This window comes from Chiloscyllium plagiosum, unplaced genomic scaffold (genome assembly GCF_037043375.1).
Source record: "Chiloscyllium plagiosum isolate Xiang-an unplaced genomic scaffold, Cpla_swu_hap1 HiC_scaffold_23, whole genome shotgun sequence".
Taxonomy (NCBI): domain Eukaryota; kingdom Metazoa; phylum Chordata; class Chondrichthyes; order Orectolobiformes; family Hemiscylliidae; genus Chiloscyllium; species Chiloscyllium plagiosum.
In genome coordinates, this window is record NW_028270161.1 from 42,351,017 (window position 1) to 42,375,217 (window position 24,201).

The 24,201-nt window shown below is 43.4% G+C and overlaps 1 protein-coding gene across 3 annotated transcripts in view; it reads right to left on the bottom strand.

Annotated features, from left to right (window-relative positions):
* The window catches only part of LOC122561661 (laminin subunit beta-4), a 180,842-nt gene that overhangs the window by 113,389 nt on the left and 43,252 nt on the right, over positions 1-24,201 (bottom strand). Inside the window, exons 1-2 of one of the 3 annotated variants that reach the window (XM_043713613.2) lie at positions 8,457-8,515; positions 6,538-6,600 (exon numbers count right to left, since the gene is read on the bottom strand). In XM_043713613.2, coding sequence (XP_043569548.2) covers positions 6,538-6,583 — 46 coding nt within the window. In that variant the 5' untranslated portion in view covers positions 6,584-6,600; positions 8,457-8,515. Of the gene's footprint in view, positions 1-6,537; positions 6,601-8,456; positions 8,516-24,201 lie in introns of those variants that run through there. The other 2 variants (XM_087999570.1, XM_087999569.1) reach the window with 2 other exon arrangements.

The window sequence follows — 24,201 nt, forward strand, 5'->3', positions numbered from 1 at the left end:
ATTCCTTATGTACACAGATCTGTCCAACTGACTATACTCACAGAAGCTGATAATGCAAACAGCGAGAAACTATCTCTTGTCTGAATTCTCTGCCATCCCGAGTTGTTATCCTATTTAGTTTTCCAATATCTACCACCAAAATTACAGATGGCCACTGTGGGTACCAGGCTGTGAGTTTATCTTCTGCAGGAAATTTTACCTAATGTGGCCATACTTATGTTATCTCCCAATAACATAAGAAACTTGACATTGATGTTATGGTATTAAGGAATCCAAAAAAGAACATTTACTATAGCCAACTATTAAGTACAAACGTTACATTCCTCAGACACATGAGAGTCTTGGCTAATTGTAAACCATTCATTTACATTACAGGAGCATACTTCTAGTAGAGTGTTAAGCTTCAAATGATCCTGAGTAAGATGGAGATTGAGATCCTTAAACCCTCTAAACAACTAAGTCTCACTGAATTAGTAAGTATAACTTTTTCAAACAAAAACTCTCTTGCGGTTAAATGAAGAAAGGGAAAAGAGAAAAGAACGGAGAAAAAAACAGAAATTACTGGAAAAAACTCAGCAGGTCTGGCAGCATCTGTGGAGATAAATCAGAGCTAATGCTTTGGGTCCAGTGACCCTTTCATGGAGAGTCTGTTCTGATTTCTCTCCACGGATGTTGCCAGACCTGCTGAGCTTTTCCTGCAATTTCTGTTTTTGCTTTTGCTTCTGAATTCCAGCATTCATGGTTATTTCGGTTTTTTTGTTTAGTGGAAAGAGAGCAGACTTTGACCCTATCCTTACCTGGTTGTAACAGGGATTATAAATGACAATTAGTTTTTCTGACCTTTTTCAGACCTTTCACAGAAATGTAAAACTGTTGTCCAAAGTATAGAAGTTATGGGGATATTAAAAAGAGGAGAAAAGTGAAATGAAATAGTAAACTTTAGAAAAATTGTTTGGGAATGTGGAAGCGTGATTATCTTTGGAAATACAAAGTAGCGTACTTTAACATTGCTCAAAATAGACAAGAATAGACAGCCTTGCTATCTTTTATCTAATTCAGCTCACCTTCACAGTAAACTTTTCGACTCAGAAATTGAGTGTAACTAAGGGACTAATAAGAGTGAGGAACTTCCATGTAATTGATATCAATAGAGAAAAAATATTGGACAAACATAAAAGACTAAAAGTTGATAAATCCAGACCATATTTTATGCATTTGCCAACAGGTAAAGTGAATTCCTCGCTAGGCAACAACAAGTTGCCAATCAAGGGAATCATAGCTTGTTAATGGCACAATTTGCTTCATTAGTACTGAGTGTCCTCTTGAACCAAACATGCCAAACAAGTTCAGTGTCAACTTGGAAGTCAGAACATCAACTTGCTGCTTGCTCCAAAGGGCTTCTTTGTTGGGCACCAAGTACCAACATGCCAGGTGCACTCCATGGGCACCAGACATACATGCTCCACATCTGACATTCGCAGCCAACATGTGCCAGCTCCTTAAAAACTATCATGACCCGCCTCTGATCCACTTGCAGAATGCATCTGTACTTCAATACTGCACCTCAGGCTGCACTGATAACTATCATAGTTAACGCTGCTCCAAGGGCACTGTGCACTCAGTGACACACACACACTCAGCTCATTGAATGGACTAGGCTTAGTCTCTGGCCTGTTTGCTTACTGCCATATGCTGAGCCTGCCTGGATGCTCATAACACTCTGCCTCAGCCAGACACACCCGTTTCACAGTACTGATGTATTACTGTAATCAGTTAGTACAGGCACAAAGCCAGGAAATCGGTCATGGTTGTCAACATTCCTTAGTCAAGTCAAGAGAGATATCCTTTACTCAGGGCATCCCAGCACATTAAATAAAGGGCAGTCTCTGGTACCAGTCCAGGGGCTTGCAAATGGCTGTCAAAGGCTTAGGGTAATCAGAAATCAGGATGCTCTCCACAGAAGGGGTGGGGAAATCACACCTCAGTCAGCAAACTGCCCTCCTGACTCTTTCAGCCCTGATGTGGGTTGTCTTTGTCCTGGAACGAGAAAGAAGCAGATATTATGGGCAACGAACATGGGTGGCACAGTTGATATTTCTAGTGCAGGCCTCCTGACTGAGTGAGTAGGCAGCCCAGGGGGTATGCAGGGTTAGTGGTTTTAGAGATTAAGGTGCATGAGAGTGAGTGAGGGAAGATGTTGCAAACAACTGTAACAGCAGCTTGGCGGCTATGGCATAAGGGCATGAGGCTTGACAGCTATGGTATTAGAGAAAGTGGACGTGTGGAGTGTGAAATAGGGTCAGATTTAAAGTGCTGGTTATTTCTGAAGCACACAGCCTTATTATAGTTATTTGAATTACAGCAACAACTCCTGCAAAGTTTAATTGTCAACTTCCCAGCCCACCTTGGTTAAAACTTGAAATGAATGGGTCTCAGATTTTTACATCCCATTCAACTCAAATCCCTCACTTTGGTAGTTAAAATCCCCATCTGATGTGTTAGCAAGCTTAAAAAGTATTGAAAAAAAGAAACCTTCAGGACAAAATGAATTGTGAGTCACAGGCAGTATAAGTCTAATGGGCATGCTTCACCAAGTTAAGGAATGCCTTGGGAAGCAGTCCATTGGTATCAATTCTCTTCAACATGGCTCAGCATGTTCAGAACACTGCAATTCATCAGCAAACAAATGCAATAAATGTAGGACTAACATAAGACTCCTGTAACGAGTTGGAAGGATTTTCATGAACATTCAGTAAACTAGAGCCCCAGACATCACTCAGTGTTGATTTTTTAAATCATGTTTAGACATATTAAGTGGGCTGGCATCTTAAGATGACTTTTCTGCTGGTTCCAGTTGCTTGTTTAGCCTGAGAGCAGGGAATTATGGGTGGGGCAGTAAGATAACCACTGTAAGTTTTAATTTTTTTCCCCCAGAATGGGAGCGGGCATAACTAGTGACGCTATGCATCAATCAGAACCATGAACTTTAAAAAGAAGTCTGCACTTTCTTTATCAGCACCATAGAAGATATGATCTCCACAAGGCAAATTCATTTTAAGGATTATTGTAACCTCTATAGAGCAAATACAGACAAGCAGCTACTTAGAAAATGCCTGACCCCCGAGCAAAACCAAAAATAAAATCTCAGATTAGGATGCATTGGTTCTTCAAAATTAAGCTGGATTTTACTATCAGCTGGGAAGTTTGTTATAATTTCATTTTTACAATGCGTTTCTGTGCTGCAAAATTTCTAGTCAGTCAAATATATAAGACAGCAGTGTCTTCTCCTGGCTGTCCGAGATCCATGTAAACAAGGCAAGAAGCAAATTGTCTCCCATCCAATCAATTTGAAGAATTGTAAACAAGCAGCATAAACTTCTCAGTTGCTGAATTCATTATCAAATGAGGCACAGAAAACCAAATGGAGGGGAAATAAAAAGGATTAAGAGAGATGAGACTCAGGCAAAAAAAAAATGTCACTTTGCTTTTGAAGAATAAATAAAATGCTACACTTGTGGAAATTAATTTTCAGCAACACAAGTTGTTTGATAGGAATTGAGATTCACTACACTATTCAAAGGCTGATACTGAAATGGAAAAGCGCTAATATTTGTAAAGTGAGTGCAGCAATCTCAAGCTTATTGCTGTGTTTGACTGGTGAATCCTTTGGCAGTTGTTATTTTTGAGGTATTTATGAAAGAATGTTGTATGCTGGATAACCACTGTCAGATTTCTATATTTAGATGCTGTGTGCAGATGCCACAAGTTGTTTGATTTGCATGGAAATTTTGTGCACATGATGATGGCTGTTGTTATTTCTATGTAAAATTTGACCCCTAACTCACACTACCACCCCCATAATTCAGTGACTCCAATAGCTTTGCTCTTCCCTGTCTCTCTAAGCTCTCTCAGGCCTACTACCACTGACATCTCTGCACTTTGCCTAATCTGACTTTTTCTACATTGCTGACCTTCTTCACTCAATCGTTAGTGGCATGCCTATAAGTTGCTTAGGTTGTAAACTCTTGAATTTCCTTCTGAATCAATTATCTCTTTTAACTCTGTCATGTCATTACAACCTCTCTTCTTGATCAGGTTCGGTCATCTCTCCTTCTTCTGTTTTCTTTAATGCCTTGGTATTAAATTTAGTTTTGTAGTGCTTTGTTTTTATGAAGCTGCTTACAAGGTTTTACTAATTTGAAGGTGCTATGTCACTGCTGTTGCCCAAACCGGATGGTCATTGTTTATATAAAAACTAGAATATTTATTTCTCTTTTTGTTTGGAATGTCCAATTCAATTTCCTCAGCACAGAATGTCTCTGAGTGCTGTTGATATTAATCTTCAACTTACCTATTCTTGCAGCCAATGTTGCATGTCTGGGTGTTTATAAACTAGCTACCAATAAAGTCTAATGTTAAATTTCTGAGCTAAAAATTTTTGTTTTATGTTGCTACTGTCTTGAAGTCTTGTATATTAGTTAACCAAAGTGGGAAACTTGTAAACTTCTGTCACATCCAGGTTATTTCAAAACTTTTCAGTCCAACCTGTTGGTATCCAATTATTATGAATGCTATGTTGTAAGATTATGGTTTGAACCATTTCTTTAATGCAAGATAAATAAAGGAATTAAGAGAGCCCATGTAATCTGCTGTACGTTCTGCCTGACCACCCACCTGGGTTGGTTACTGTGGAATTTAAGATTGCTAGATTACTGAAATCTCCAAGTTTTTTTTCTACATGGAGAGGTCCCAGTGAGACAAAAGGTTACAGCTGCTGTGGTCAGATACAAGAATCTTGACTGAATCCCGAGGTACCAATTTCTCTGCACTTTAAAGAAAATGCTGCTTGATTGACAGCATTTTCTCGCAGGCCTTCTCAATTTTGCAATGTGTATTTGCAGAAGAGAGGTTTCTAATACTGATACCTTAAATGACATGGATAATTTTGATACTTGCATGTAGTTTGTAATAAAAGCAATTCCTTTGAATAAATTGCTTTTATTTTTCAAAACAAAAAGCTCTTTCACATATTCTGTCAATACTATAGATTTCACTGAATTTTTATAGAGTGCATACTGGGTGAATGGACATGGGAGTGCAATAGTTTGGCATTGAAAGTATCAGGGGCTATGAATGGGTGCAGTGACATGAGTTGGTATGGGAAATGTGTAGGGTATGTGGCTAGACCACTGTTCTATCTCTCATTGACTTATTGCACCTGGGATGAAGTTCCAGACTACAGAGACAGGCCTTTTAAACAGCTTGACTTGGCATTTGACCTCCCTCGTGGCTGACTCCGATCTCTTTCTGGTGAAGTGAGCCCATATCTGGTTACCTCCTGCTCCTATAGAACAAGAATCCTGTCTTTGCAAACAATTTCTTCTCTGATGGGTGCATTGAGCCTGGAAACTTTCCAACTCCCCTGCTCCCTGCCTCAAAATGTGAAAATCCTGCTCACTGATGTAGAAACACTGAAAGAAATCCTTAAGAACTGACCAGATTATTACAGGAATATTCATGCGTATTTCCCAGCGATACTATTCCACCAACCAGTGTGTCCCTCTCCTTGTGTGGAAGAGATTGCAGCATTGGCAGTAGATTCCCAACTTACCTTCTTTTGTTACTGATAATTCTTTCTTTCTGAGACATTATTGTGCTGCTGGGTAAGAAAAATATTGCACATCTGTAATTCAGGAAGAAATGACAGTTGCTGTAATGATTGATTTTAGTCTTAGCAAGTTCTGACCTGATTAAACAATAAAATCATGGTTGATATATCTGTGGTGAAATGTTAATATAATTAGGCAGGTATATATCACACCTTCTTCACAGATTAATTTATGTCGAAATAGTCCAAGAATAAGTAGTTACTTATATATAATAATTTTAAAAAAAACCTTTGTTGAGCTAATTTCCATTTAAGTTCTTTCACATTGTTTAGGATTTCATGATGGCAACATGAAGCTTGTTGTTGTACTCCTGTAAATGTTTTACTCTTTGATATTTTCCTTTCACTCTGCTTTGCAGTCTATTTAATTGAATTGAAGCATTTCCAGATATCCTGCCAAGATCATTTTGGTGGAACATGATTTTATTTCAGCAGCCAGGGTGGAGGGAGTGGTCATGCACTGAAAATTGGATTACTGTTCCTGTCCTGCCTGCTGATTCCATACTTACCTCCCAGTCACATGATACCCATTAACAGATTTGTTGGATTGTCATCAGGTACGGGAACCTTGGCTAATTTTACTGCTCTATATCCTGAAGTATTGAGGTCAATTCTTGTTACCAAACTGCTGCCCCATTTATGCCCTGCGAAATCAGCATGCATTGGCAATCACACTGAGAACCTTCTGGATTATATTTGTGAAGGTAAGGGCAGTGTCCTTACTCAGGCTTAGGAGAAGAAAAAGGAAAAAATTCAATCATCACTTCAACACAGTGATTTAAACATGCAGCACCACATATACTGATGATCTGTTGTCTAAATGTGGATAAAACTATTACCAAACATTGTGAGATTTTTGCCATACTCACCAAGGATTGCGAAAATCTGTAGCATCATCCTTTTTTGTGCAATCATAAATCGTGATACCTGTTCTGAAACAGATAATATTACTCACCAACTACTATAATGTGATTTTTTTTCATGCTATCGCCAAAAGCCATTTAAACTCTAATTACTGTGCATGACTTGAATAAACACAGCTTGGCTGTGTGTAATGGAGAAACCTGTGCAATGCAAATGATCTTATATTCTGCCTCTAGTACAAGGAATCTGGGTTAGTACTGTAGGTATAATAGGCTAACTTTTGGATCTTGAGGAGCCGAACTTCTGTCCATGTCAGTGTGGATTTCCTCTGGGTGTTCCAGTTTCCTTCCACAGTTCAAAGATGTGCAGGTTAGATTGCCTGTATTAAATTGCCCTGTAGATGGGTTAGCCATGGGAAGTACATGATTACAGGGATAGTATAAGTTAGTGGGTTAGTTTTGTCCTTGGAGGGTCAGAATGGACTTGATGGGCTGAACGGCATGTTTCCACACTGAAGGGATTCTGTGACCTATGATCAGAACAAGTTGTGCTTGTAAAAGCAAAGAACATTTTAAAGAGAGGTAGAGATTCCAACTGATACCTGCACAACTAGCCAGGTTCACAATAATCTAACAAACCTCATCAAGCCCTATGACTTAGTTTGAGGAAGACAGAGAAACCTGGAGTGAAGAGAATCCAAGATGGTTTTGTTTTGGGGGTGGGCAGTGTGGGGAGTGTAGAGCTGTCTCCCTGGCCCTCCAGGAAACAAGAGGAAATACCATCATCTTGCCTTTATGGAGCGCATCTGATTCCAAATCTGCTTGGCATCATTATGGCTTGGCAAAGTGTCTGTGATGGTTTCACCACTCAGTCCTCGATTTAAGATTGCTTCAGGGTTTAATAAAGCAATTGAGCTTCAATCTCCAAATTTATAGAAGGACCCCAATAAATTCCATGAACTGTCCAGATCACTTGTGCAAAAGAGGCTAAAATCATCTTCTGAGGTGTCCATGGAATTGATGGGAATAAGTTGCTGCCTCTTGAATGGTCTGCTGTGATTTTTCTGTTGGATGATCAGAGTTAATCTCAGACCTAAATACGTTTGCTAGTATTCCTTAAAGCATTTTAGTGGTTAGGAATCCTCTAATCAGTTTTTAAATGCAGATGTTTTCTATTAAATTCCAATCATCCTTCTTTCATTATAGATGATAGTAAACTGAAGGCTACGTAGGTTAGTTTGATCCTGGAGTAGGGTAAAAGATTGGCACAACATCAAGGGCTGAAGGGGTTGTACTGTGCTGTATTGTTCTATGAAACCAGGAGACTACAGCTTCAGTTTATACATCATTTGTGGTAATCTGCTATGATCTCACTATTAACTCTAGGAATCGAGAAGTACAAGCTTTTAAAAACTGAGAATACCTACTTCAAGATCTTTCAGTGCACGCTCTGCAGAAACTATTTTCAGTAAAAGTATACACTTTTCCACATATTACCATCACCTCTTTATTTTGAGTTAGTTAATACTTTAAATAAACTGCATTTATGCCATTTATTGCATTTATTTTTAAATGAATTTTATACGACTCAAGATCCCCAAGCCAGTCAGTCGTGTGAAATATGACATGATGACAATCCAGATGCATGTGGAATTTTACAGATATTTATGATTTGACACTACAAAATTAGTTGATTTATTATTCTCTTATGGTGAAAAGAGCAGCAGGAATGTAGCAGAAGCGATTAGTTTAGCTCAGGCCAACGAGAATCGATACCTTGTATGAGCCACTTATTTAAATATTGTGAAGAGAAGCAGTCCAAACTAATGCAAGATAAATGCAAACCTAAAGCAAAACACCCAACTCCAGTTAACAGAAACATTCATTCTATTTAGAGGCTTAAAAACATAATTTTGTTCACCTACTTCTCTGCACTCTTGTAAGATGTATGTCTTCACCAGAGGAGATGAAATTCAACAAGTAAAAGCAAACCTGAGATATGTTCAAATAAAACACAAAAAAATTGCCCTCAGGCACCTGGGTGTGGAGGGAAAAAGTATTTGATATCAGAATGTTGACTTGTGAAGAATTTGGCTGCATGCTGTCTCTTGTGGCAGTAGTTAACAATGTGAAGGAGCAATATATTTTATTGTATGTATTACATCAATTGTTTATTCATGAAATAAAACATTTAATCCCACTCACAATTAATGTTATCGTAATCTTATCCCATTAACAATACAGTAATATAACCTCCTTTTGAAGCATTGTGTCATACACTATGTGAGGAGAGAGTAGGAGAGGCGGCCAGAGGTTATTATTTATTTATTTGTTGTGGGCATTGCTGGCTTAGACTAGGATTTATTGGCTTTTGAAGCTGATGGTGAATTGCTGTCTGAATCTGCAGCAATCTATAGGCTTCGGTGATATTAGGGAGGCAGTCGCACTATTCTGACCTAACCTCAATGAAGAGATGCTGATACATTTCTAACTCAGGATGGTGTTTGACTTGAAGGGAAACTTGCTGGTGATGGTGATCCTATCTGACCTCTGTTCCTGTTTGAAGTCACTGGTGTGGAATATGCTGTCAAAGGAGCCTTGGCAAGAATGGGCATAACGTAGGGTGGCTTGTAATGGAGGCTACCAAGATCGAACGCCTACACAACATACATCAGGTGATGTCACCCCACACAGAGTATTGACATTCTGTTCAGGGATTGCTTGATTTTTCATTGGGGTGACAAGGGAGGATGGTGTGGAGGGGAGAGGTGGGCCGAAGGAAGTGTCAAGACAAACCTGACATTTTTCCTTATTGTTTTTACAGTTACTGTGGCTGGGCGATTTCGCTGAAGTAAGTGAAGTGCATGTTCAAATTTCAGATGTGCTACTGTGTGCTAATGTGCCAGATGGCCTGAAAACAGACCTTTGTTTATAACAGTGGGTCTTTGATCACCTCCGTACAGAGGTTGACTTTTGAGGAGTGCTATCATGGAGAAGTGTGCAGGTTGTTTTAGAGAGAAGCTTCCAGAAATTAAGGCCTTGGCAACAGACTGTATGGTCACAATAGCAGTATGATGTTTAGCAAAAAGATAACGTAGCAGAGGCCAGAATTGTTCAAGTGCAGAGATCATGGTGTTGCTGGACTAGAGACGGCTAAATGGAATGTAAGTCAGTGGGTGCAGTGGTGATGGATAAAAAATTTTGGATCAGCACAAGTTAATGTAACATGGAAGATGCAGGGCAAATCAAGACAGCAACATGGGTGGGGGGGCTTCAGTTCCAGATGTGGCGAGGCAGGGATAGAGGAGGCTTATGCTACTTAGGTGGAAACAGACTGTTTAGTTGTAAGGTTTTGACAACCATTTGAATTTAACCAATTAGTTTAAATTACATTTTAACAGATTTCTGGGTGTTTGGTTTTAATTAACAGAGGGGTTTGACCTCTCATCGTAACCCATGATTGTGGAATAGATGGCAGCAAGGATTGAAAAGGAATGGTTTTAATCTTTCAGATTTGATTAAAAAGCTCATATGAACATGAAACATGACAAACCTATGGAAGCGAATAAAGCAAGAGAGCTGGTGAAGAAGTAAGACTGCTTATCAAGATGATGATGATGAAGGCAAGTTTTCCATTTGTTTTTCACAAAACCTGTTGAGAATTGTGGAGTAAAATTGCTAAAAGATTCCCGGAGGGTCAAATGATAAGGTTAAATGTCAATTAGTTCAGTTGTCTGAAATCTGTGGTGCTGACTCTTATTTGAAAGTGTGTATTAAATATTAAAATCTGTGACTACGCCACAACATTACTGCAGCCTTCTGTTTATAAGACGATGGGCATGCAGCAAATTTAATCTGTTTGGGGATGGGGTTATCACATACCTATTAGATACTATTGTCGGTTGTTGTTAATGTCTCAAACATTAATGGCACATTCCAAACCCTAGGTGATGTTTCCGCCAGCCTCTTTCACCTTAGTGTCTCTCTGGTGCGAGAATTGTTTAGTGCCATCATATCATGTTTAAGCATCTCTAAAGTGGAGCTCTGGGTATCCTGCTGGTTATCTGATTTTTGGTTACCTTGGTATAAAGAAAATCCTTAGGTATGCAACAGTCCATTATCCTGGAAACATGCCCAAGCCAATAACAACAGGTCTGTTTGAGTGCCAATTTACTCGGTAGTTTTGACTTTGAGGGGACTATAAACATTTGAGTTCTTCCTTCCACAAGATACCTGGAACGTACTGCGACCAACAGAGACGGGAGTTATGGAGTTTTCATTCTTGATGCAATTGTTCATCTTTCACAGTTATATAACAGGCCTCATTAACCAACATCTTGCTCCTTCAATGACCACATCTTATTAATTTCCTTTTTATTTTCTGATGGTAGCCTATAAAAGGAAGACCATGTTTAAACCAAGAAGATTGTGCAAAGGGATGACTGCAGTTTCATAAATCCCGTTTTTTTGGAATACACTGAATTTTTGGAATACACCTGAATTGCGTACAATCTTGCTTTCATCTGAAGCATTAAGAGCTAAAAGCAGACACCATGGAGCCAATGAGATCTGCAATAACAAGGATAATGGCTTGACAACAACATATTGATTGGCTCCTGACAAGGTGACCATAGCTTGTGCGGTGCCAGTGCAGCAGAGAATCGTCTAACCTGCTAAGAAGAAGCATCAAGAAATCTCCATCTCTCTCTACGTGTTGTGCGGAGATCTAAAACATCTGTGGTATTAGCCAGCTGTCTTTCTCTAGAAATGCCCTGTTTAAGAATAAAAGGACTTTTAAAAACTAGGAAAGGACAAATTCTCATTCAACGAATGAAAGAGGCATCTATGTGCAAACCAGCTTCTGTCAGCAGCAAGGAACTAAAAAAGGAATTGAAAGGAAGTAACGCATTGAGTTTTGTGGTACAGACATGAGCTATCAAATTGTTTTGCTGAATATCTTTTTCTCTTAATATCCATGTTTTGTCTACATTTTGAGACACTGAAGGGGGTGGGGTATTTAAGAAGTGATCGAGTTTAAGTTGTAGAGATAGAATTTCAGTGGCGATTGATATTTCCTAGTTGCTATTGGTTAAAGACAATATGTTTGTATACATAGTTATTTTCTTGTCCATGGCAGAAACTGGTGGTGTTTTTCTTTTTAACCTGAGTTTGCCAGTCAGGTAAATTAGGGACTTGGATAGTTTAACCAAATACTTTCACATGTGTAATAACTCTGGGAATCACAGGGTTTGGTTTCTAGTCCAGTACACCAGAGGAGTTTATGACTAAGTTTCTATGCTTGTGGATGGGATTTTGGAACAAAGACTGGGCACAAAGTTCATCAATAATGGAAGGATAAAAGGGAACAGAACTTTAAAAGACTAAAGTTTGAAGAGAAAGAGAACGAGAATCATGAATTTACAAATGGGAATCATGTTTGATTAACTTGCTAGAGCTTTTTGCAGATGTTGCCAACAAAATTGATTTAAAGGAGAGCCAATGGATGTAGTGTACTTAGATTTTCAGAAGAATTTTGATAAAGTCCCCACAAGAGGTTAGTTTGAAAATATTGACTTGAAATGAGGTATGTACTGATATGGACTAATTGTTTTCCATCGGATAGCCGTAGTAGGAATAAATGTTTCATTTTCTGGCTCTGACTGATAGTTGTTCGCAATATATAACAATGATTTTGGAGGTGGGGCCAAAAGGCATGTTCCCTAAATAAAGCTAAGTGGGAATTTGTGTCCTGAGGATGAGCACCTGGAGTACTCTAAGCAATTTGATTTCCTTGTATCAGTCGTTCTGCTTTATCAGAACAGTTGTATTCCTTTGCAACCTTGCACTATAGAAAAGCATGCTATAGAAAACCGCTATGCTCATTCGGTAGAAAGTTAATGTTATCCAAACAACATCCACAATTTGTTAACTGCATTATAGCCAATTTGTGCTGATGAAACAATCTGTATTAGGAAAAATCCGATTGCCGTAGACCGAGTACAAAGGAGGCTCACCAGACTTGTTCCTGAGATGAGAGGATTGTCCTATGTAGAAAGATTGAACAAACTGGGCCTCCCTTCTCCAGGGTTTCGAAGAATGAGACTGATTGTATTGGAACTCACAAAGTACTTGAAGTTATAGACCGGGTAAATGCAGTTAAGATGTTTCCCACGTTGTGGAATCTAGAATCAGGGCAACAATTTAAAAATAAAGTGGCAACCACTTAGGTCCAAGGTGGGGAGAATTCTTTTACTCTGTTGTTGTGAACTTTTGAAATTTTCTATCGGAGGACAATGGAGGCTCATCTTTTGAGTAAGTTCAAGATGATAGAGATCGGTAATCAGAATCTATCAATGTTGTGGGGTGGCTAAAAGGTATTGAAGTGTTTGGTCAATTATTATCGTAGTGATGCTGGGAATAGGAGTAGTTAACACTACCCCTGGATTGAGTTGACTTACTCCTCGATAGTGACTTGGCTAGTGATTGTTAGAGGAGTTGTGTTCATCCATAAACACAAAGCTCTCAATTCTGTGTGGTGACCAGAGCAGTGACTTAAAAGGAGAAAGCGAGGACTGCAGATACTGGAGAGTCAGGGTGGAAAAGTGTAGCACTGGAAAAGCACAGCAAGATCAGGCAGCATCCAAGGAGCAGGAGAGTTGACGTTTCGGGCATAAGCCCAGAAGGTGGAAGAGGGCTGAGACAGGATTGTGATTGCAGGTAGGAGGTGATTGTGATATGTCATTGAGGAGGGTGAAGAAGTTTGGTGCAAAGGAAGATGGTACGGTGGGTCAAGAGGGCAGTGCAGAGTTCAAGGATTGGATCTAGGATGAGGTGGGGGGAGGGGAGATTTGGAAACTAAGTAAGTCAATGTTGATGCCGTGTGGTTGAAGCGTCCCAAAGCGGAAGATGAGGTGTTTTTCCTCCAATTGTTGGGTAGCTTTGATTTGGTGGTGGTTGCCCAGGATTTGCATGCTCTTGGGAGTGGGAGTGGGATTTGTTTGGGGGTGTGTGTGTGTGTCCCAGAGATGTTCCCTGAACTACTCCGTCTGTTGGCACATGGTCATCCCGATGTAGAGGAGACCACGTCGAGAGTAACTGATGCGAGAAATGAGGTGTTTGGATGAGCAGGAAAATCTCTCTACTGGCTGTGAAATGATCCTTTAGGATCTTGGACAGAGGTGAGGAGGGAGGTGTGGGCACCTTGTGGTGGCATGGGATTGTGCTGGGTGCGGAGGGTGGGTTGGTCGGGACCGTGGACCTAACGAGGGAGTCAGAAAGAGAATGGTCTCTGCGGAACATTGGGGTGGGGAGGAAAATATATTTTTGGTGGGGTCTGACTCTAGGTGGCGAAAATGGCAGAGAATAATGCACTGTATCTGGAGTTTAGTGGGGTGGAAGGTGAGGACCAAATGGATTCAATCCTTGTTAAGGTTGGAGGTGTGAGAAGTGGAAGAGATATGCTGGAGGGCATCATCGACCACATGGGAGGGGAAATTGCAGGCCTTGAAATAGGAGCACATCTGGCATGTCTGGGAGTGGAACTGAGTGGGAGTAAGGGATAGTGTTTTTATAGGAGGTGGGTGGGTGGAGGTGTAGTCTAGGTACCTGTGGGAGCCATGGGTTTGAAATAGATGTCCATGTGTTGAGGCGGTCACAGGAGATGGAGATGGAGATGGACTCCTCCCTTTCCTTCCTGGACCTCTGTCTCCAAGATGGTCCAGGTGAACTGAGGTCAGGGTGGAATGTGCTGGTGAAGTTGATGAACTGTTCAACCTCCTCGTGGGAGCACGAGGTGGCCGATACAGTCATCGATGTAGTGGAGGAAAAGGTAGGGAATGGTGTTGGTGTAGCTGCAGAAGAGGGATTGTTCCATGTACCTGGTGAAGAGGCAGGCATAACCGGGGTCCATGCGGATGCCTGTGGCTAGCCGCCTTGTCTATAGGAAGTGGGAGGATTTTGAATGAGTTGTTGTTGAGGGTGAGGACCCATTCCGCCAATTGAATGAGTGTCAGTGTGGGGTACTGGTTGGGTCAGTGGGAGAGGAAGAAATGGAGGGCTTGTAAATCTTTGTGATGGGAGATGGAGGTATATAGGGACTGGATGTCCATGGTGAAGATGAGGTGTTGGGGGCTAGGGAACTGAAAGTTATGGAGGTATTGGGTGGTGTCCTGGACCTATGTGGAGAGTTCATGGACCAAGGGGGAAAGGACACTAAGATCAAAATAATACCATAGCAGATGTCAGAGTAGCCAAAGCACTCCTTTAATAGCAAGGTTAATTAAATGGAAGTGCAGTAGTGCCTTGACTTACGAACTTAATCCGTTCCGGGACCCGGTTTGCGAACTGGATCAATTTTTCCCATTGTTCGGATAGTGTAAGAATGCTTGGACATAGCAGCGAACGCTGTTCACAGCACACGCACCAAAGACGAACTGAATAAGATCACATGGGGCCCAAGAGCTTTTGCGTTCAACAAGCGGGGGGGAAAGCAGAACAATGAAGCCACGTGGTCACACACGGGCCTTTTGCGTTTGTACCTTCGTTTGTACCTTGAATTTCATACGTACGTTGAAGAAACATTTCACGTACAACCCTGTTCGTAAACTGATTTGTTCGTGAATGAGGTCGTTCGTATGTCGAGGCGCTACTGTATTGTACATATCTGCATTCTGAATCTGAACGAATGACGACTTCAAGTGAAACAAGTTAGCACAGGCAGCTCCTGCTGAATCTGAAGTGGATGGAGTTCCGGATTGCTGTTCTATTAAGAATGGAGTTCTGACGAGGAAGTGGAGACATCCTCACAGGCCCAAAGTCGATCAGATGGTTGTTTAACAAAACATCCTACTGTCCAGATACTGGAAGGAGATATTGGGAGAAGCATGACTGGACATGCAGGAAGACAGAAACTTGATTGTTAAATAGGCATTTTACCTGGCCAAGGCTTCATTAGGATGCTGTGAAGTTCTGTAAAACTTGTTATACATATCAGGTGGTAGGTAAACCCTAACACTTAATCAAACCAGCACTTTTTAATATCTAAATCAGTTTTAAGAAACCATTTAATCTATTCGCAGAGGACTGTGTAGGTTCATTACTCAAAATGAAAACAAAACATCAGTATATTCTTTCAGTAATGAATGTAGCAACACAAATTCCTGAATCAACTCATTTTTAAAAGACAATTACAGCTAAGGTTATTGTAATTCTTTACTTGCTTTGGCCTATGAATTGAAATATAATCTAACCAGCTTCTAACTTTTATGCCCAAAGTTTTCGAAAGCATAATCAGAAGATTTTGGGTAGCAAACAGTTGATATCAACTTCATATCTTCTACAAATACAGGGAGCTTTGGAGAGAGAACCTCCAGACTTCCAAAACTATTCTTAAAACATTTTGTTCATGAATACCCAACTGGAGTGGGATAAAGTGTTAAATTTCTTTCTAACAGTTTCCTCATATTGGATTAAGTCCCTTCAAATTGACCTGTGGCCATGAGATAAGAGGTCCATTAGCAGTGATTTTTAAAAAATGCAGAAAGACAAATCCTCTGAGTTGGATTACATCTCCAAGTTTTTTGAGAGACTCACAGTAGCAAGTAAGGGAGCACAAAACACTTTTTAAAAAAAAATTTACAAGCAAATTCAAAAGAATGGGTGCACAAACATGCTGCAACCAAAGTCTCATGCAGGAGACCAAGTATTGAGGTTATTTACTATGCAGGATGGACCTTTTTGAAATGAAATGTAGTGGTCCATACAAGACATTTTGAAGGCTTAGTAAAGTGACTTATCTGATAGATATTGCTGAGTATAGTCAAAGAATTGGTTACACCATATAAACACCTTTTTGAAGCAATACCAGCATCGGTAAAAGGATAAGAGGGAGATAGTGTGTCAGCTGGTGAAAGTAAAAGTGCAGTAGAGGAAAGGGTAGATAGTTTACAAAATAAACCTCCTGATATCCAACAACGTTAATATGGAAATACTGGGGCAGTTTGACACTTATGTTTTTTAGAAGAGGGGAGTGGGAAGAGCTAATTCGTTTACTGAGGACTTATAATTAACTCTCTAAAGGTAGAGTCTGCACTGATCATCTGAAGGACATCCCATCCAGATCCACTCACCCATCCTATCCCCAGAAACCTGCATTCCCCATTTTCCCCCAGCCTGCACATCCCTAGACACGATTGATAATGTGTCATGGCCGATCCAACTAACCTGCACATCATTGGATTGAGAAGAAATTGGAGAACTAGGTAGAGCCACTTGGAGCAAGTGAAAACTCCACACAGACACAAGGCTGAAATCCAATCTGGGTCCCTGATCCTCTATGTTCTCGGTTAACTAGGTATTATATGGATGTAGGGGATTCTGTGTCAATAAAACTACATCCTTATTGGTTGAGCACAGAGAACAATTACAGGTAGAAACAGAAATTCAATACCTGCTGGAGAACTATTTGATTGAACTTAATCAAAGCACCTGGAGTTCACCAGTGACACTTGTTCCTAAGCCAGATGGAACAATTATATTTTTGCATGGGCTACAGAAATGTAAATGCCAGAATGAAAACTGATTCATGACCAATTCCTCAGTCAGAAGATTGTATTGACAGGATTGGCATTGGTTCGCTTCTTTCTGATGTTCATCTGTTGAAGGGTTGATTTAGATGTAGGCATCCTCTGTAGGTTATCCAACCTCATTGTGTGGCTTCCCATTCTCAAACTGACTAGAAAAACAAGACTATTCAGATCGGGAAGTCCGAGTTGGGAACGTGGTGACTCCAGCTCACTGCTTGCTCCTCCAGCCCTCAATCTTGGGCACCTGTCATCAACATCGCAGGGCCATGGGCCACAATGGCACCCATACCCTGTCCACCAGTTCCTCCAGGTTCCCATCGGGAAAGCAGGGTGCCAGATGCCCTCTGGGTAATTGACAGGAACTGTGCAGGGCAGCTACAGACTGGCAATGCTCATCCAGGTGAACAGCTTGGCTTTAAAAATGGCACTGGTGCCAGGAATCTCAGGAGGTTCTGACAATACCTCGTACTTCCACCTAAGGTGAGTGGGAGAGTATGACTAGATGGGTGGAGCAAAAGGGGCCGTGGTGTATAGGTAATTATATACCAAGTTTGAGAAGATAACATAAACTTCAGGGCTCGTGAATTGAAACCTTCCACAAAAATCTCTAATGCTACTTTGCTGACTACTGATAGATTCAAGGAGAAAGCGAGGACAGCAGATGCTGTAGATCAGAGCCGATAATGTGTTGCTGGAAAAGCGCAGCAGGTCAGGCAGCATCCAAGGAACAGGAGAATCGACGTTTCGGGCATGAGCCCTTCTTCAGGAATGAGGAAAGTGTGTCCAGCAGGCTAAGATAAAAGGTAGGGAGGAGGGACTTGGGGGAGGGGCGTTGGAAATGCGATAGGTGGAAGCAGGTCAAGGTGAGGGTGATAGGCCGGAGTGGGGTGGGGGCAGAGAGGTCAGGAAGAAGATTGCAGGTTAGGAAGGCGGTGCTGAGTTCGAGGATTGGGACTGAGACAAGGTGGGGAGAGGGGAAATGAGGAAACTGGAGAAATCTGAGTTCATCCCCAACCCAACCACCCCGTGGCTCAACACTTCAACTCCCCCTCCCACTCCACCAAGGACATGCAGGTCCTGGACTCCTCCATTGCCAGACCATAGCAACATGACAGTTGGAGGAAGAGCGCCTCATCTTCCGCCTAGGAACCCTCCATCCACAAGGGATGAACTCAGATTTCTCCAGTTTCCTCATTTCCCCTTCCCCCACCTTGTCTCAGTCAAATCCCTCGAACTCAGCACCACCTTCCTAACCTGCAATCTTCTTCCTGACCTCTCTGCCCCCACCCCACTCCGGCCTATCACCCTCACCTTGACCTCCTTCCACCTATCGCATTTCCAACGCCCCTCCCCCAAGTCCCTCCTCCCTACCTTTTATCTTAGCCTGCTGGACAAACTTTCCTCATTCCTGAAGAAGGGCTCATGCCCGAAACGTCGATTTTCCCGCTCCTTGGATGCTGCCTGACCTGCTGCACTTTTCCAGCAACACATTATCGCTACTGATGGATTCAGCCCAGTTTCAACTTGTATGCTTTTCTGGGCTTGACCACCAGGTGGTGTTGTAGTATCATTTATGTTTGGAAAACTTCTGCTCTCAGGCTCGAAAGCTCGTGCTTCCAAATAAATCTGGTAAAAACATGGACTGCCGATGCTGGCAACCAGATTCTGGATTAGTGGTGCTGGAAAAGCACAGCAGTTCAGGCACCATCCGAGGAGCAGTAAAATCGACGTTTTGGGCAAAAGCCCTCTGCAGTCCTTGTTTTTACCCCTTTCAAATAAACCTGTTGAACTATCACCTGGTGTTCATAAGACATCGTAGCTGAACTAGGTCATTGGTCCCATCAAGTCTGTTCCTCTCTTCAATGAGATCAAGACGGATCTGATAATCCTCAACTCCACCATCCTGCCTTTTCTCAATATGGTTGATTCTCCTCCTGAATAAAAATTTAATCTCAGCCTTGAATATACTTAATGCTAAGCCTTTATAGTCTTCAGTGAGAAGGAATTCCACAGATTCACTACTCTCAGGGAAGAAATCTTTCAGTTGCATAAATGGACGACCCATTGTTCTGACCTAATGCCCTCTGGTCCTAGACTCTCCCACACGGGGAAAGTGAGGACTGGAGATTAGAGTAAAGGGATGTAGTTTGCTCGCTGAAGGCCCACCTTCAGATGCCTCACCACCCACCAGGTAATATCCCCAGTTATGTGATTTTTTTTTAAAACCCAGTTCTCGGGAAGACAGAAAACTGATCGCAATGAGAACAATGATGGTTGACTAAATACTCAGAATTTCCACAAATAAAGAACTTCCCCAAACCCTTCCAATTTTTTTATCTGGCCCTGATTCCACGAAATAGTGTGATGTAGTTGAAAAGGAAGCTACTGGGCTCCTATCCATGTTGGTTCTTTGAAATATCTAATTGGTTCCATGCTGCTCCCTTTTCCCCTTTAACTGTATTTTTTTCCTTTCTTATCGTTTACTTGATTCCCCTTTGAATGATGAAAATCACACAACACCAGGTTATAGTCCAACAGGTCTATTTGGAAGCACTAGGTTTCAGAGTGCCATTCTATCAACCACCTGATGAAGGAGCAGTGCTCCGAAAGCTAATGCTGCCAAATAAACCTGTTGGACTATGACCTAGTGTTATGTGATTTTTAACTTTGTCCACCCCAGTCCAACACTGGCACCTCCAAGTCCTTTAAATGATGGAAAGGAACATACTCAATCAACCAAGCCCTAGATTTTGTGGATCTCAAGAAGGCCATTGAATACTTTTGTTGACTAAAGGTGTTTGTGACTTTCCAGTTTCTTTGCTGTTGTACCGTATTTCCACTCCTCTGCCTTTTTTTTTCTTTCCCCTAGCTGTCTGTCTGTCAGTCTGTCCATCTCCTCACTTACTCCCCTCCCAATTCCCTTCCTACCTCACCCGTTTCCCTTCAGTCAGGTGAGGTGAAGCCAGATAGAAATCAATTGTAGTGTAAACAAGTGAAGATTAGAATTCCAGTGATAAAACAAATCCCATTTACATGATCTCATCTCAAGACTTTCCTTGTGAATAATATGATGTGCATTGCCATGAACTAGCAATCTGTTAAATACTTGCTTGCTAAAGAATGTCCCCTACTCCTGTTGCGTCCTTCCCTCTTTGACACAATCCTCAAAGGTAAATGTGTCCTTCAACATTTAATCAATTTTGTTAAGTTTGAATAATGAGCTGTTCCTGGTTGTTCCTCCCCCTCTGCATGCTTCCAAACCAATCCCTTTTACTTCCCTCAATGCTCTTTTGAAGCAGAATAGTTAAAAGAAATGCTGTAATTAAGGATCGTTTGCTGAGATGTTGAGAATAATATTAATAATGCCAAGTTTAGTTGCTCACTCCTTTTTTACAGGTGGCATGGTGGCACAGCGGTTAGCACTGCTGCCTCACAGCGCCAGAGACCCAGGTTCAATTCCCACCTCAGGCGACTGTCTGTGTGGAGTTTGCACGTTCTCCCCGTGTCTGCGTGGGTTTCCTCCGGGTGCTCCGGTTTCCTCACACAGTCCAAAAATGTGCAGGTTAGATGAATTGGCCATGCTAAATTGCCTGTAGTGTTAGGTTAGGGGTAAATGTAGGGGTATGGGTGGGTTGTGCTTTGGTGGGTCGGTGTGGACATATTGGGCTGAGGGGCCTGTTTCCACGCTGTAAGTAATCTAATCTAATCCTGGTAAATGTTTCCTGAACCCTCTCCAACCTAATTGTATCCTTCCTACAATAAGGTGATTGTACCTGGACACAGTACTCCAGGAGAGGCCTCACTAATATCCTGTACAATCCCAACTTCAAGACTGAAATGTCTGACCAATGAAGGCAAGGGTGCAAAACATCACTTTAACCACCCTGTCTATGTGAGGCAAACTTCAAAGAATGATGTACCTGAACCCCTTGGTGACTCTGTTCTGCAACACTAGCCAAGGCCCTACATTTGTGTAACTCCTGCCCTTGTTCGTTTTACCCAAATGCAATACCTCACATTTATTCAAAGTAAACTCCTTCAGCTGCTCCTCAGCCCATTGATGTATTTGATCAAGATCTCTTTGTAATCTTAGATAACCTTCTTCACTATTACTATGCCACCACGTTTGGTTCCATTCTCATCTGAATATAAATGAGCAACAAAAGTGAATCCAGCACCAATCCCTGGGAACATTGCTGGTCACAGGCCTCCAGTCCAAAAAACAACCTTTCACCACACTCTGGCTTTACAGCAGGAGCCAATTTTGTATCTAATTGGCAAGCTTACACTGAATCTCATGTGACCAAACTTTACTAATTAGTCCACCATGTGGAACATTGTCAAAGGCTTTATTAAAGTCCAAATAAACAACGCCCACTGCTCTACCCTCATTGATCTTCTTGGTGACTTCCTCAAAAAACACAAGCAAGTTTTGTGAAAGACTCTGAGTCGCTTGCTTGCACGCGCTCTCTCGCTCTCCCTCTGTCGCTCGGGCGCGCGCTCCCTCTCTCTCACGTGCTCCCTGTCTCTCTCGCTTGCGCACGCTCTCTCTCGCGCGCTCTCTCTCTCCCTCTCGCTCTCGCTCTCTCTTGCTGTTGCTCAGGCGCGCGCTCTCTCTCTCTGTCGCTGTCGCTTTCGCGCGCGCTCTAGCTCTCTCGCTCTCTCGCTGTTGCTCGTGTGCTCTCTCTCTCACTTGCGTGCTCTCTCTCGCTGTTACACGCACGCCTGCTCTCTCCTTCTCTCGCTGTCGCTCGTGCGAGTGCTCGCTCACTCTCTCTCTCTCTCGGTGTCGCTCGCGGGTGTTCTCTCTCTCGCGCGCTCTGTCCCGCGCTGTCGCTCGCGCACGCTCTCTTTCCCTCTGTTGCTCAGGCGTGCGCTCTCTCTCTCTCTCGCTCTGTTGCTCGGGCACGCTCTCTCTGGCTCTCTCGCTGTTACTCACGCTGTCTCGCTCACGATGTTGCTCTCGCGTGTGTGCTCTCTCACTGTCGATCTCATGCGCTCTCTCGCTCTCTCTCTCGCTGTTGCTCGTGTGCGCTCTCTCTCTCTCTCTCGCTGTCGCTTGTGCGCTCTCTCTGTCTCACTGTCGCTCGTATGCGCTCTCTCTCGCTCGTGTGCGTGCTCTCTCTTTCGCTCGCGTGCGCACTCTCTCTCTCACTCGCGTGCGCGCTCTCTCTCTCTCTCGCTCGCGTGCGCGCTCTCTCTCTCTCTCGCTCGCGTGCGCGCTCTCTCTCTCTCTCGCTCGTGTGCGCGCGCTCTCTCTTGCTCGCTTGCGCTCTCTCACTGTCGCTCGCGCACGCTCTCTCTCTGTCGCTCAGGCGCTCTCTCTTTTTTTCTCTCTCTCTCTGTCGCTTGGTCTCTCTCACTCTCTCTCTGTCGCTCGCGCGCTCTCTCGCTGTCGCTCACGCGCGCGCTCTCTCTCACTCTCTGCTGCTCTCTCTCTGTCGCTTAGGCGCTCTCTCTTTCTTTCTCTCTCACTCTCTCTCTGTCGCTCGGGCGCTCTCTTTTTCTCTCTCTCTCTGTCTCACTCGTGCTCTCTCTCTCTCTGTCACTTGATCTCTCTCTCTCTCCTATCTCTCTCTCTCTCACACGTGCCGCTCTCTCACTCGCTGTCGCTCGCGTGGTCTCTCTCTCTCTCTCTCTCTCTCTCTCTCCATTGCTTCGGCGCTCTCTCTTTCTCTCTCTCTCTGTCGTCGGGCTCTCTCGCTCTCGCGTGCACTCTCTCTCGCTCTCTCCCGTTGTCGCTCGGGTGCACGCTCTCTCTGTCTCTGTCTCTCTCTCTCTGTCTGTCACTGTGTCTGTCTCTGTCTCTCGGGCATGCTCTCTCTCTCTCGCTCTCTCTCTGTCTCTCGCTCTCGCTGTCATTTGCACGCGTTCTCTCTCGCTCTCTCTCTCTCTTTCTGTTGCCCTCGCGCGCACTCTCTCTCGTTGTTGCTCGCGCACGCTCTCTCTCCCTCTGTCGCTCGGGCGCACACTCTCGCTGTCTCTCATGCTCGCGCGAGCTCACGCTCTCTCTCGTGGTCGCTCGCGAGCGCACTCTCTCTTGCTGTCTCTCTCTTGCTGTCTCTCTCTCTCTCACTGTCGCTCACGCGCACTCTCTCTCGCGCTCTCTCTCTGTTGCTGTCGCTCGTGTGTGCTCTCTTTCGCGCACGCTCTCGCTCTCGCTCTCTCACTGTCGCTCTCACTGTCTCTCTCTCGCTCTCACTCGTGTGCTCTCTCTCTCTCTCTCTTGCTGTTGCTCTCGCCCGCTCTCTCTCACTCGCTGTCGCTCGCGCGCTCACTCTCTTGTGCTCTCTCTCTCTCTCGCTGGCGTGAGCTCCCTTTCTCTCGCTAACTCTCATTTTTTCTCTCTCTCTCACTGTTGTTTCCGTGTGCTCTCTCTCACTTGCTGTCTCTCTCTCGCGCTCTCTCTTGCTGTTGCTCGCGCGCGATCTCTCTCCCTCTGTCGCTCGGGTGCGCTCTCTCGCTGTCTCTCACCCTCGCTCTCTCTCGCTTGTGCGAGCTCTCCCTCTCTCGTGGTCGCTCACGAGCGCACTCTCTCGCTCTCTCTCTCTCTCTCTCTCTCTCACTGTTGCTCACGTGCGCGCTCTCTCGCTCTCTCTGTTGCTATCGCTCGTGCGCGCTCTGTCTCTTGCTGTCGCTCTCACGCGCGCTCTCTCTCTCTCACTGTCGCTCTCACTGTCTCTCTCTCGTTGTCACTTGCGTGCTCTCTCTCTTGCTGTCGCTCTCGTCTGCTCTCTCTCTCACTTGCTGTCGCTCACGCGGTCTCTCTCTCTCGCTGTCTCTCTCGCTCTCTCTCACTCGCTGTCGCTCACATGCGCTGTCTCTCCCTCTGTTGCTCGGGCGCGCGCCCTCTCTCCCTCTCTTTCCCTCTCGCTGTCGCTCGCGCACGCTCTTGCTCTCTCTCGCTGTCGTTCGCGCATGCTCTCTCGCTCTCACTGGCGTGAGCTCCCTCTCTCTTGCTTTCTCTCTCTCTTGCTCTCTCGCTGTCGCACACGCGCTCTCTCTCTCTCTCGCGCGCACTCTCTCTCTCTCTCGCGCGCGCTCTCTCTCTCTCCATCTCTCTCGCTGTTGCTCATGTGCTCTCTCT